The sequence below is a fragment of the Lactuca sativa genome, chromosome 1, assembly GCF_002870075.4.
Source record: "Lactuca sativa cultivar Salinas chromosome 1, Lsat_Salinas_v11, whole genome shotgun sequence".
Classification (NCBI taxonomy): domain Eukaryota; kingdom Viridiplantae; phylum Streptophyta; class Magnoliopsida; order Asterales; family Asteraceae; genus Lactuca; species Lactuca sativa.
In genome coordinates, this window is record NC_056623.2 from 30,740,601 (window position 1) to 30,753,800 (window position 13,200).

Sequence of the window (13,200 nt, forward strand, 5' to 3'; positions counted from 1 at the left end):
TTTTAAACTATATCTTCAATTTTTCTAATAACAATAATTACATTTTTGTGAAACTAATAGTTAACTGTTTACAAGTTTCGTAATTTTATCTTACTTGAAAACCTTTTAAGTTTTTTATTGTTGATCAAAAAGTGTATTAAAGCATGTAGGAAATAAACGTTGCATGTTCTTAGACGAGACGAACTGAATGTTTTTTTGAGAAAATAAAAATAATTGTTATCAATTAATTTGAAAATAATCCATCTAACACTAAAAACCCAACAATGGGACTTAACAATACGTAAATATGTTTGTGAAACATGGTCATTTTTTCAAATTTGAAAAATGGAGTCGCATGATAGGGGATTATTTAGCAAGGTAATTAAAGAATATTAAAGCATGCAATACGTCTTCTAAAGGAAAATAAACTTTGGTTAAGTAGAGGCTCATCTCAATCACCATTGATTGAGAATGAGTGTTGTAATTAAGCAACATTAATTAATTCCTAGTTACAATCCCATGTTCAAACCTTCGATCATGATTACATATTATAAAAGAGTACTAAGTTTCATCTCAAAGTAAATTACTTGAGACTTGAGAGCCAGATAGGAGGGAGAGGGGGAGAAGGGAAGGGAAGGAAAGGGAAAAGTTGACCTGAGTCCTAACCATGGTTGATGTGTTAGAGATCGTAAACCAAGAGATTGAAAATATCTCTCAAGGCTTACTTTCCAAATGCATTTGAACTCCATTTCCATTAACGAAGCCCATGATACCTACCTAAAAAAGTCGGTAAAAACCCTAAATGCACTACAACTACACCTTAATGTTATTTAGTAACATGGCTTAACAATCCCATTGTTTAGCCAAAGTGAATTTACAAAGAAATTTTAAAAAAGAAACATGATCACCCCTTCTTACCATAAGAACGGATGATCCGTTGTTTTCCGAGAAAGAAATTTTTTTAGAAATAGTTTTAACAAAAACATGCTAGCCAAGTTTTTAAAAATCTAAGACTAGGGTTCAAGTTAAGAAAAACAAAAACTTAAGGCACGTTCCAATGCCCCATGATTAATTAAACTAATGTATATATTTATATATAAAAAAAAAGACATCATTCATCAAAATTTGAAACTTGAAGCATTTACAAACTCTCTTAATTCAAGAGAAATGAGTTGATTTTATGATGTCTTAGTTTTTTTTTTTTTTTTTTTTTTTTTGTTGACCTTTTCCCATAGGCCAAGAATTTATATAAAAATTTCCCCAACTTATGAACCTTTTTCCGTAGCCATAAGTTGGTGAGATGCACATGCATATGCTTTTTGGGGTGTCCTTCTCTTGTAGGGGACCCTGCCCTTTAAAGAGAAGATAGAAAAATGTCCTCTAAATTTGGATGGATAACCCCTATGGGGGGCTTGATTCCATACCTTGGATAACCTTGACTTACAAGGCTTCCATGAAAGAGAGACAAAGAAAGAGATAACCATGGTTGGGCCAAAGGTCGGGTGGGTTTTTTTTTCAGAATGGAAAAGATTCTGAGAATGAAAAGAGAACTATGCATGCATGCAGGCTCGGTTTCATCAACGTAGTTCTTGAATCTCTTAATGATGAGCAGCAGGCGATTGTAGAACCATGTTTACGCCTGTGGTACAGCAAAACAAACTGTCAAAAATGTTAGTAACAAATCATTAGAATCGATTAGTTTGTCGTTAGTGTGATTAATTAATTAGAAATGAAAGAAACGTTATAGTATATAATAAATTATAAAATCTATATATTTAATGCAAATTAAACCTGCAGGTTGCAATGGTGGAGTAGCTGCTAGGGAGATCGGAGTGCCATACTGTTGTGGGTATCCTCCTGAAGAATTCACGGCAGAATACTGATAAAGATGATGAGGGTACACACCATAGCTTTGACCAGTTGCGTAGTTTCCATGACCACCTTCCGCCATGTTCAGGTAGGGGTAGAAGGCGGCGGCTGCGGCGGCAGCTCCGGCAGCTGTTATCATACCACCACCGGCGTTTGCTCCATAATATGGATACTGCCCATTTGTGCCTCCATAAACATTATAGTAACTCTGAATTAACACAAGAAACCAGTCAAGTCTTAAAAACCAAATTCAAACGTTTAAAAAAAAAAACGCAACGTAATTTGAAAACATACCGTTGGATATGTGTAATCTGGAGAATATGGAGAGTATCTGAAGATCCAAGAGTAAGGAAAATTAGAAAAATGAAAACCTAACGTATAGTGGAAGTTATAACATGACTATAAGTTTATGCATGGGATGCATGAACGAATATTTTAAAGAGAAAAAATCAAATGAAAGAACAGAATACAATCATCCATACACATAGTACATGGCATATGCCTGCTGAAATGGATTAAAAAAAGAACGAAAGTCCCAAAATTATCTTTAAAGTCGTAATGGAAGTACTGTAATGTACAGTACTGCTCATGTGCGGTTTGCAGGTTAGTTTGACTAGGGTCAGAGAGAAAGAGTGTGTGTGAGAGAGTGTGTGAGAGAGAGAGAATATATATAGAGAGAGAAAGAATGGGATTGCAATCATGATGGCTAGGCATGTGGATGATAGAGCACAGCAAAGCACGCCTGGATACAGAAGGGCCAATTTACAGAAGAAACCTTCAAATATTGTTTAATTATTTCTCTTGCCCACATGCTTCAACTAAAATATTTATTCTAACAACCTTTTATATATATGTATATGTACGCATGTATATGTCTATATATACACACTAACCCATAAAGATTAATTAGCAGCAGGGAATGTGATACTTGGTGGCTACATTCCATGCGTAATGCATAGATACATACATATAGATATGTCTATGTATTGTATCGAGAGAGAGAGAGAGAGAGTATACCCATAAAGATTAGTAGCAGGGAAAGGGATGCCTTGGTGGATGGCATAATGAGGGAAGGCTGTAGCAGAAGGGAAAGCTGTCGTCCCCATTCCACCTGCACCACCAGCTTGATGATGGTTATGATTATGATGATGATACCCTCCTCCATAACCACCCATGACCCTAATGGTCCTTCCTCCACCTACATTATACGTATTTATTACTACAACTATACACACATATTATATGTACATGCTTTTAAGCCATGATAGTGATGTATACAAAAATATATATGCATATGTATGCGAAACTGTTGTACTTTAATTGATCCCAAGTAAATGGATGACTTACAAGCTAACAGATTTCTTTTGACAGATTGTACTACAGAAATCGTACGAATTACATGATTTTTTCGTTCGAGATAGGTGTATATAAGTTTACTGAAATAACCCTAATGTTATAAGAAATGAAAAAAGAAAATGAAGTGAAATACATGAGTACCACCAAGTTGAGCTAGCTGTATATGACCTGTCTTTTTTTTTTTTTTTTTTTTTTTTTTTTTTTTTTTAAGAAAAACATATAGATACATATATCATGTATGCATGTTTTTGTGGGTGTGGTTGTAATTAAAGCATTACACTGATATATTTCTTTATAAAAGTGGAAACCCTACCTCACTCGATAATATTCATTGATTCTCTTTAATTAAAAAAAAAAAAAAACACAATTATTTTTTTTCTTAATCGTGTTTTTGCAATGGATATTCATCTTCCAGCTCCACTTCTTTAATCCGAAACCATGACCATGAGATATTATCTTTATAGATTAACAATAGGCTGCCCAATGTATAGTTGCGTATATATACATGATCATGTCTACGAACAATTCGTTTTCTTAAAAGATTCCAAATGCTAGTCATAATTAACAAACATAAAGTCGTAAAAGATTTGTAGTTTTATAAATTCAAGAATACCAACATGAAATAATACTTTCTATGAACAAATTAAACCCTTTATTGTAATTAATTAAGAGAAATGATACATACCGAGTTTGTTAGGGGTTGAGGGTTTCGATCTTTGAACACCCAAAGAAGCAAGATTGCAGTTGGCCCTCCTGCCGTCAATCACCGGAGCTGCATCAACACAAGCCCTCATCGCCGCATCGGCTTCCCGGAAAGTCACCTGCATTTTTGGTCGGAATTTGGTGTCAAATAGTGGCATATAGAACAAAACTCACATGATAGCCTAACTTTGTGTCTTCGTTTGATTACAATTATTTTCCAAGAATTTAATATACAGAAAACCCTTAACCAACAACCCATGTTCTACACGATCTAGATGTAAATATGCTTAAAAAAGAAAGTAAGAAGAAGAAGAAGAAGAAGAAGGGATCATACAAAGCCATAGCCTTTAGATCTGCCAGTGGTCTTATCAGTGATGACAACAGCTTCCAAGATCTCACCAAACTGCTCAAAGTACGTTTTCATGGTATCTTTCTGGGTTTCCCAAGCCAACCCACCAACAAACACTTTTGTGTAAGTCGTATCACCAAACTGTCCGGCCGTGTAATTAGTAGGTGTCGCCGCCGCAGCCGCCGCCGGAGTCATCTTTCTTTTCTCTTGTTTTCTTGGATCTTCTTTAGGTGAAATTGGGGTTTGCTATAAGGGAAGTGGTGAAGAGTAGCTAGCTAGGGTTTAATTGAAAAGAAGAAAACAAAGGGGGAAAGAAAGTGATGGTGTTGATGATCAAGCAGACAATTGGGTCAGAGATCCAGCTATTAAACTGCGAGGGAAAAATAAAGCAAAATGGGAAACAAAGAAATAAGAAATAAGAAATGGTGGGAGAGATGGAGGGAGAAGAAGAGAGAAAAGCAAAAGGTGGAAAGAGGAAAGGGCCTATCATAATACGGACATCAATTATATACACCACCAGTGACACCCCACCATCTCTACCACCTTCTAACCCTGCGATTGCAGTATACTTTCTTGGTCAAACCTTCATAGAGCATCAAAATATGCTCGAGATCTATGTAAATAAACAATGTTAAACCATTCAAAGTTTTTAACAGCTCATGTACTTGTAAAAATGTCAAAACATTTTCATTTATAATTTTTTTGTTATTTACTGTAACCTTGAAATAAAATGACCATATCCTTTTTTGTTTGGTTTTACATTTAAAATTCTGAAATTAGAGTATTTTTTGTAAATTCTTTTTTTTTTTTTAAATCTACATTTAAACTTCACGAATATGATTATTTAAGGTAATTAACTTTTCGGTTCATTTAAATCTAGGAAACTATTTTTTTTACAAATTTAGGTAACGAACTTGTTGGAGGTGTTCACATACGACCTAACTAACGGTCACAAATCTATCCTAGTCTCAGACTCGGGCTCTTGCACTCGCGCTAAGACTCCCTTGCTTGGCGCCCTCGCGCCCAGGTCCAATACCTAATGACAATTTTTGGTCTATAATAGGATAAAACACAGTTGGTCGCCTCCTAAAGCGGCACGTGTTGCGCCCAAGGCATTGTCTTTTGTTTACACTGCACCAATAGCAGATGATCACTAGTGGTGCATAATCCTCCAGTGGGACTCCTCCACGTCTTGTCGGCCCAAACGGAACAAAAAGCACCGTTGAGATCGTGCACAAACAACAATAGGTATAAAGGATCCTTCTCTCCAGAAGAAGGGATCACCTTCTTTCCAAAGAAAAATCCTAATTGCCTTATCCTCAAGCATACACTATGTAACATCCGGATTTCCATGTATCATAATTTAAGTATTTATTGTGAGTTAAGAAGGGGGACTCGACGAGTTGACGCCTAAACTCGTCGAGTAGGATCGCGACTGATGACTCGGATTAATGAAGGGACTCGACGAGTCGGAGAGTCGACTCGACGAGTCCGCGCTGTGGACAGAAACCCTAAATCATTGGACCTGAGACCTATTTAAAGGCCCTTATGGCCTTCATTTGCAGCCACCCTTCCCCTTGAGAGACCCTTATCGATCTAGAGAGTTTAGAGTGAAAGAGGAAGCCATTTTCTTCATTTTAGTGCATTTTTGCAAGAAGGGAGAAGGTTGTTCAAGCTAAATCAACCAAAGGAGCTCAGGTCTACTTCTATTCCATTCTAGGCTGCTGTTTAAGGTTCGAATCTGTACCTATTTCGTATGATTATTAGACCTCATGAAATTAGGGTTTCTTTACTCTCTTTTAGTGTAAGATATTGAGTGTATGAGGTCCCCTTAAGGCTTAGACTTCAGATCTGGACCTTGAGAGGTACAGAGAGTCCCATGAGTCAAGCTTTATGCAGTCACATAAGAGGATTAAGCCTAAGACACCATTATAAGGGTTATTTTATCAAATAGAGCTAGATGTGTGGTGCATGAGCATAAAGATTGCACTTTTACGTGACTTTTGGGTGCTAGAAGGCCAGATCTATAAGTTAGAGAAACAGATCTGACCTAGGAAGGTCAAATGAGTGTTGCCATGGAAGAAACTCGTCGAGTCGGATCGAGTTGCCCCACAATTCAGTGGTAACCCGTCGAGTGTAAGGTTGACTCGACGATTCAAGTAAGGCCTTAGGAGAATTCATAGGACACGCATGGACTCGATGAGTCACCCCAGTGCACTCGACGAGTCTCGTCAGAGTTGGACCGTTGACTGGAGTTGACTACCGTTGACCTTAGGGTTTTGGTCAACCGGATTCATGAGAGGCCATGGAGGGGTAGAATGGTCTTCTACCCATTCTTTAAAGATGAGAACATATGAGAGTATTGAGTTGAGATATTATCATTTTGATAGGAGGAGGCTAGATCGGGGATTCGAGCACGAAAGTTTTCTAGACATCTAGCGAGGTGAGTCTTCTCACTATACATTACTTAGGGTGGTATCTATGTGCAGACCGGAGGGTCTTACGTGTTATGTGCTTGCTTGGGATTATGTGATTTGTTATTTATGTATGCTATGTGATAGACCGGACCGGAGGGTCCAACGACGTACGAGTCCAGAGGGTCCTCAACCAAACTGGACCAGAGGGTCCAACGAGCTATGAGACTAGAGGGTTCCACTGAGACACATTGACCAGATGGGCTTATCGAGTTATAGCCTCGAGTGGCTTATGTGTTGTATGTGGTATTTTGGGGAACTCACTAAGCATTTATGCTTACCGTGTTATGGGACATGTGTTTCAGGTACTAACGAGGATCGCGGGAAGGCGTCGACATGATTTGTACACACTAATAGAGGATAGTGTTTGAGATTCTGGGGTATATTTTATCATGATGACATTTGCTATACTCGTGTTTTGAGATGATTTGTATGAGACATGTTGTGTTTGAAAAATGGAAAATTGTTTTAAATTTTCACGTCGTTACACACTAGCTAGACCGTTAGAGTTTTGTCATGGGACCCCCTCATGGACGTCGACCGATGTTATCTCTTCGTTGTTGTGAGTACAAGACTTTGCTTAATTAACTGCAAGCAGCAAGTGACGGTGTTAAGTCCATATATATATATATATATAATGAACATCCCATAATCTGTGATATCCCCATTTTTCACGGCCAGAAAAGACCGATTTTGTTTATGCCTTGTTTAAAAAAATCAGAGTACTTCATTTAATAAAAATGTTGCAGAATTTGTTCCCAGAAAAACATGATAAATACGTTATCAAAACATTTTTCGAAGAAACGTATTTTATTCATTTCAAAACACTTGGGATGTCATCGTCAATACAAAAACATAAGCATAAACAGAACTTACATTTATTTACACTAGTGATCTACATCTCTTTAAATCACTCAGTGTAATGTGACTTCATATCAACACATGTGATATAAATAAACTGAGTGGGTCAGGTTGGGAAACCTGGTGAGCACATAGCGTTTTCAACCCACAATAATATAATTATTATGTTTAAACATCAAACAATCAACCCAATTACTCATTCCCGTTATCCTCACATTATGTCCCTAAAACATCTAACACAAGGGACCTAGTCTAAGGACTACCATCGGGATGGACACTACTGCTAAGGGGATTCCTCAACAATGAATGTCCTAAGGGCAACCATGTGGGGGATGGAGTACACCTGGTGAGCACACATTTCAAATAAACACACAGTTCGAATAAATACCTACAGGTTACGAGCCTGCTTGTGTTCCACTGGACTATCTAGAATAGTCCGTGGTCGTCATCTATACTCCGCTAGATGACTGGATCATTAATAACATCTATAACGAGGCCTCTTATTATTTTATTTTATCACACAACAACTATTACATCTACCCATGTTTTACCCAACACATTTTGTAGATATAAAATACATATACAGTTTAAATCATTTAAAACGTGTATAAAATCGTTCATCCAGCATAGATAGCAAGTATACAGATAATATGCACACACAACACGTAATTTATATAAAATACTTCATATCTATGTGTAAGCTGAAAGTAACTATACACTCACTTGATTAGGTGGTGACTCAGCACTCGGACAACGCTTCGTTACTCTCAAAACATTTTTCCTTCGGTAAAACCTAGTATCAATACCACTAGGGTTTAGTCTAACGATAACCGCGACAAATTAATAGCCTAGCTATTGTTTTTATTATATAAGTGTTAAATAACACTCAATATAACTCATAATAATAGCCCAAATAATTATTTTAAAGTCCTAATAACATTATTATAATTATTTGAAAGCTATATTAAAAGTTGTGTAAGCGTAGCTCACTTACAGCGGATTTTAAAAAAAAAACGGAACTTTATTTGGAGCAGCGTTTCGAAACCGAAAGACCCTTTTTCTCAGGACTCCGGGAGCCTCAGGGCTTCCTTCGGGTGCTAGGGCTTCACCTAGACTTTAGGGGACTCAAAAGGGGGCTAGAGAGAGAAATTTCTTAGAGAGATAGTGAGAAAATGTGTGAATTGGTGAAGGAAGAAGGCTACACCTCGCAGCTATTTATAGGCGCCGGAACCTTCGGTACGCTGGGCGTAACTCGGATATGGCTTCCAGCTGTCTTCGCACATGGCTTGTTTTCGGAGTAGATAAGAACCGAAGTACGCGGGGCGTACTTGGCCTCGGATGCGGGGCGTAATGCGAGGGTGACGCGTCGGCCATCGGATGCGAGACCGTGGGGAGCAAGGGAAGGCTAGGACCATGCCACGTCATCACCAGCTTCGCAAATTGCACTCTTAACTTCTAAAAATCGTAACTTTCGCATACGAGCTCTGTTTTCGATGTTCTTTATATCCACGCGAAGGCGGGAACGTACACTACAACTTTCGTTTAGACTCCGTTAGCTATTTTGACTCTATTTTAAAATTTATTTTATTAACAGGTCGGGACAGGATTGGTCCGTTAAATCCTCATAACTTCTTCATCCGACGTCCGTTTTCCCCATCTTTTTCTCGTTACGCTACTCTTAACGAGATCTTTGATTCTCGTTTAGGTCGTGTCGGCTAAAAATCACCCGATCTAATATTCGAATTTCGGGCTGTACACTGCTAATCCGAAACTTCGAAAAATCATAACTTCTTCATACGAAGACAGATTTGGGCGTTCTTTTTATCGACGCTCTTAGTTTAACATATTCTACGACTTTCGTTTACATCGCTAAGGCTAAAAGTTTCCCTACCGTAAATTCACTATTTACGCTTCCCGGTGCCGTGCCGGTTCCGTCGCGAAACTTCGACGGGCCATAACTTCTTTGTTGTAACTCGGATTTCGGCGTTCTTTATATGTACGGAAACCTTGTAACATATACTACAACTTGGGTAAGATTATTTATTCTAAATAATCTTTTGCCGAAAAGTCGTCTTCGACCCCTATTGCCTCTAAATTGACTAGCCCGGATATGCGGGCGTTAAATAATCCAACCTAAAATACACATGTGTCTTAATCGAAAGTTGAACACTCAACTCATATAGGAGGAACAAATTTATATCTCATGATACAAGAATGCTATAATGTGACATCCCCATTTTCACGGCCAGAAAATACCGATTTTGTTTATGCTTTATAAAAATCAGAGTACCTCTTTTAATAAAAATGTTGCGGAATTTGTTCCCAGTAAAACATGATAAATACGTTATCAAGGCATTTCCGAAGAAAAGTATTGTTATTCATTTTAAAACATTTGGGATGTCATCGTCAATACAGAAACATAAGCATAAACAAAACTTACATTCATTATCACTAGTGATTTATATCTCCTTAATCTCTCAGTGTAATGTGACTTCATATCAGCACCTGTGATATAAATAAACTGAGTGGGTCAGGTTGGGAAACCTGGTGAGTACATAGGGTTTTCAACCCACAATAATATAATTATTATGTTTAATCATCAAACACTTAACCCAATTACCCATCCTCATTATCTTCTTTACTCTTAAGGATCTACCATAAGAATCAACTATTTCTCATTCATTCATTCCTAAGGATTATCCTAAGGAATAGGTACAAAGTCCATCGTTGTCAATGACACAGCTGTCAAGCACAGCTGCTAGTTCTATCACTTAGGCTCATTTGCCAGAATTGTGACATTCTATGTGAGGCGCAGCTGCCAGTATTGTCCTTCGAGCACAGCTGCTAGGGTTATCTCGTTTATTGACAATATCGTTTTCGAGAGTCCACTTGCAATACATGTCAATGGGTTTTTAGTGTACACCGGTGAACACATTGTTCACAACACCTACAGGTTGCGAGCCTGCTAGTGTTCCACTGGACTGTCTAGAATAGTCTGTGGTTGTCATCCATACTCTGTTAGATGACAGAGCCAACTTTTGGGAACAAGGCTTCTCACATTGTCCACCTCTCACCCTTACCTCATGGTCTATATCACCTCTCAACTCATCATCCAACTCATATTTCATCTACTCATGTTTTACCCAACATATTATCTAGATATAAATACATATACAGTTTAAATCATATAAAACTTGTATAAAATCGTTCATCCAGCATAGATAGCAAGTATACATATAATATGCACACATAGCACGTAGTTTATATAAAATACTTCATATCTATGTGTAAGATGAAAGGGACCATGCACTCACCTAAAAAGGTGGTGATTCCGAACTCAGACATCGCTTCGCTTCTTTAAAAAATAATTTCCTTCGACGAAACCTAGTATTATTACCACTATAGTTTAGTCTATTATTATCCGAGACTAATTAATAGTCTAGCTAGTATTACTATTATATAAGCGTTAAACAATACTTATATAACCCATAATAATAGCCCAAGTACTTATTATAAGTTCCTAATAACGTTACTATAATTAAATAAAAGCTATATTTAAAATAGCGTAGACGTAGCTCACTTACAGTAGGTTTTATAGAAAACTGGGCTTTGCTTGGAGCAGTGTTCTCGAGCCGAAAAGCTCTTCTTCTCAGAGCCGTCGAGCACTTCGGGGCTTCTGCCTCGTGCTAGGGAGGTTCCCTAGGCTTTTCGGGGGGTTTCGGGGCTAGAGAGAGTAAAGAGAAGAAAGAATGGGAAATGTGTGAAGGAAATGAGGGTGGGAGAGGTTCTACTTATAGGGTGAAATATGGCTGAACTTGGTGCCACATGTCAACATCTGGTGGCAAGACTTGTGGAGAAAGCAATGGCCAAGATTGTGCCACGTCACCCATTTTTGCACAGCACACTTCCGACTTCTAAAATCCGTAACTTTCACATACGAGCTCCGTTTTTGACGTTCTTTATATCCACGCGTAGATAAAAATAAGATCTACAACTTTCATTTTGACTCCATCGGCTAGTTCTCGACTGATCTTAAATTTAACAGTACAAGAAGATTAGACTGTTAAATGAACGCGAAAAATTCGTAACTCCTTCATACAGACTCCGTTTTTGTCTGTCTTTTTACTGTTGAGTTCCTATTAATGAGATCTTCAAATATCATTTAGGTTGTGTAAGCCAAAAACCGCTCGAACTAAAATTCGAGTTTTGGGTTGTGCACTGCTATGCCAAATCTTAGAAAAATCATAACTTCCTCATACGAAGTCAGATTTGAGCGTTCTTTTTATGGACGCCCTCAGGTTAACATATTCTATGAATTTAATTTAGATCACTAAAGCTAATAGTTGGTCTATCATAAATTCACTATTTACGTCTCCCCGGTGTCGTGTCGGTTCCGTCGCGAAACTTCGATGGGTCATAACTTCTTCGTTATAACTCGGATTTCGACGATCTTAATATGTACGGAACCCTTGAGACATATTCTATAACTTGGTTAAGATTATTTATTCTAAATAATCTTTTGTCGAAAAGTCATTTTCGACCTTTATTATCTCTAAATTGACTAGCCCGGATCTACGGGCGTTACATATAAGCAGTGTTGTGAAACTCACCGAGTTGGCCGATTACTCCTCCGAGTAGTCGCTAATCGGCCCCTTGCCAAGGCGAGTTACAGAATACCGAGGACTCCCCGATCGGCCCCTAACTGAACTGAATAGTGTTGTAAAACTCGGTCAACTAGGTGACTAATATGTATAATATACTTAATGATTTATTATTTAACATATACACATGTAATTATTACTAGATATATAACTTAAATTTTCAGTAATTATTCACGAAGTGAGACCATTATGTGTTTTTTATTTTTGGTGTATTCACATGTATCTAATTTTGTTATACATTTCAATCAACTTATTATTTTGATACATATAATTTCCCTAAAAATATTTCTACATGAATTACGAAATCCGAGTACTCCTGAGTACTCGCTACTCGGTAGTCGGCCGAGTAGGTACCGAGTAACGAATTCTACAACCTTGGCTATAAGCCATTTCATAGACACATTTGAGATGACTTAAAATAATATTTTTATGGCCAAATACAATGGCGAATTATGAATAAAAAAACATATGGTGATTTAATTAAGTAACACTGATAAAAAAAATCAACAATACTTGTGGTAGGTCGGATCGAACGTAAAAACCCTTCAGTTTGCAAATAGGTTCAGTGGACGAACATCTTAATACTAGTAAAAAGCTGGCTTATTTAACCCCTAAATTCGGATTTTAGTAACAAAAAAAATTGTTTTGCATGACTACGTCTTTTTTTTTTCAAAAGAGTTCATTTGCAACAATGATTTCCTACAATGCACAATGTAGAAGGAGTTGCATAACGTATTTTACTAGATACTATAAGATAAGTCCTATTTTTGTTCAATGTAGATCCTATATTTTTTATGTACAAAAAGGTTAAATATTTTTTTTTAAATTAGTTGGGTTCTAGGTAAGGGTGGCGTGTCTGGTCGGATTGGCAGGTCAAAATACATCAACCCGTATACGACCCATATAATTATTCATGTCACTGGTAGCAGGTCACAGGTTGGCGGGTTGG

At 37.5% G+C, this 13,200-nt stretch overlaps 1 protein-coding gene across 2 annotated transcripts; it reads right to left on the reverse strand.

The window, feature by feature from the left end:
• Positions 1 to 408: 408 nt before the first annotated feature.
• Positions 409 to 4,740, reverse strand: LOC111913466 (uncharacterized). Of its 2 annotated transcripts, none has more exons than XM_023909162.3 (6): positions 4,241 to 4,740; positions 3,890 to 4,025; positions 2,866 to 3,046; positions 2,143 to 2,179; positions 1,771 to 2,056; positions 409 to 1,618 (listed from the first exon to the last, which is right to left on the reverse strand). In XM_023909162.3, the coding sequence occupies exons 1-6, from the start codon at positions 4,448 to 4,450 to the stop codon at positions 1,578 to 1,580; spliced, it is 891 nt and encodes a 296-aa protein (XP_023764930.1). In that variant the 5' UTR covers positions 4,451 to 4,740; the 3' UTR covers positions 409 to 1,577. The 2 variants fall into 2 exon arrangements, with proteins under 2 accessions (XP_023764930.1, XP_023764931.1); XM_023909163.3 differs by having other exon boundaries at positions 409 to 1,638.
• Positions 4,741 to 13,200: the final 8,460 nt, after the last annotated feature.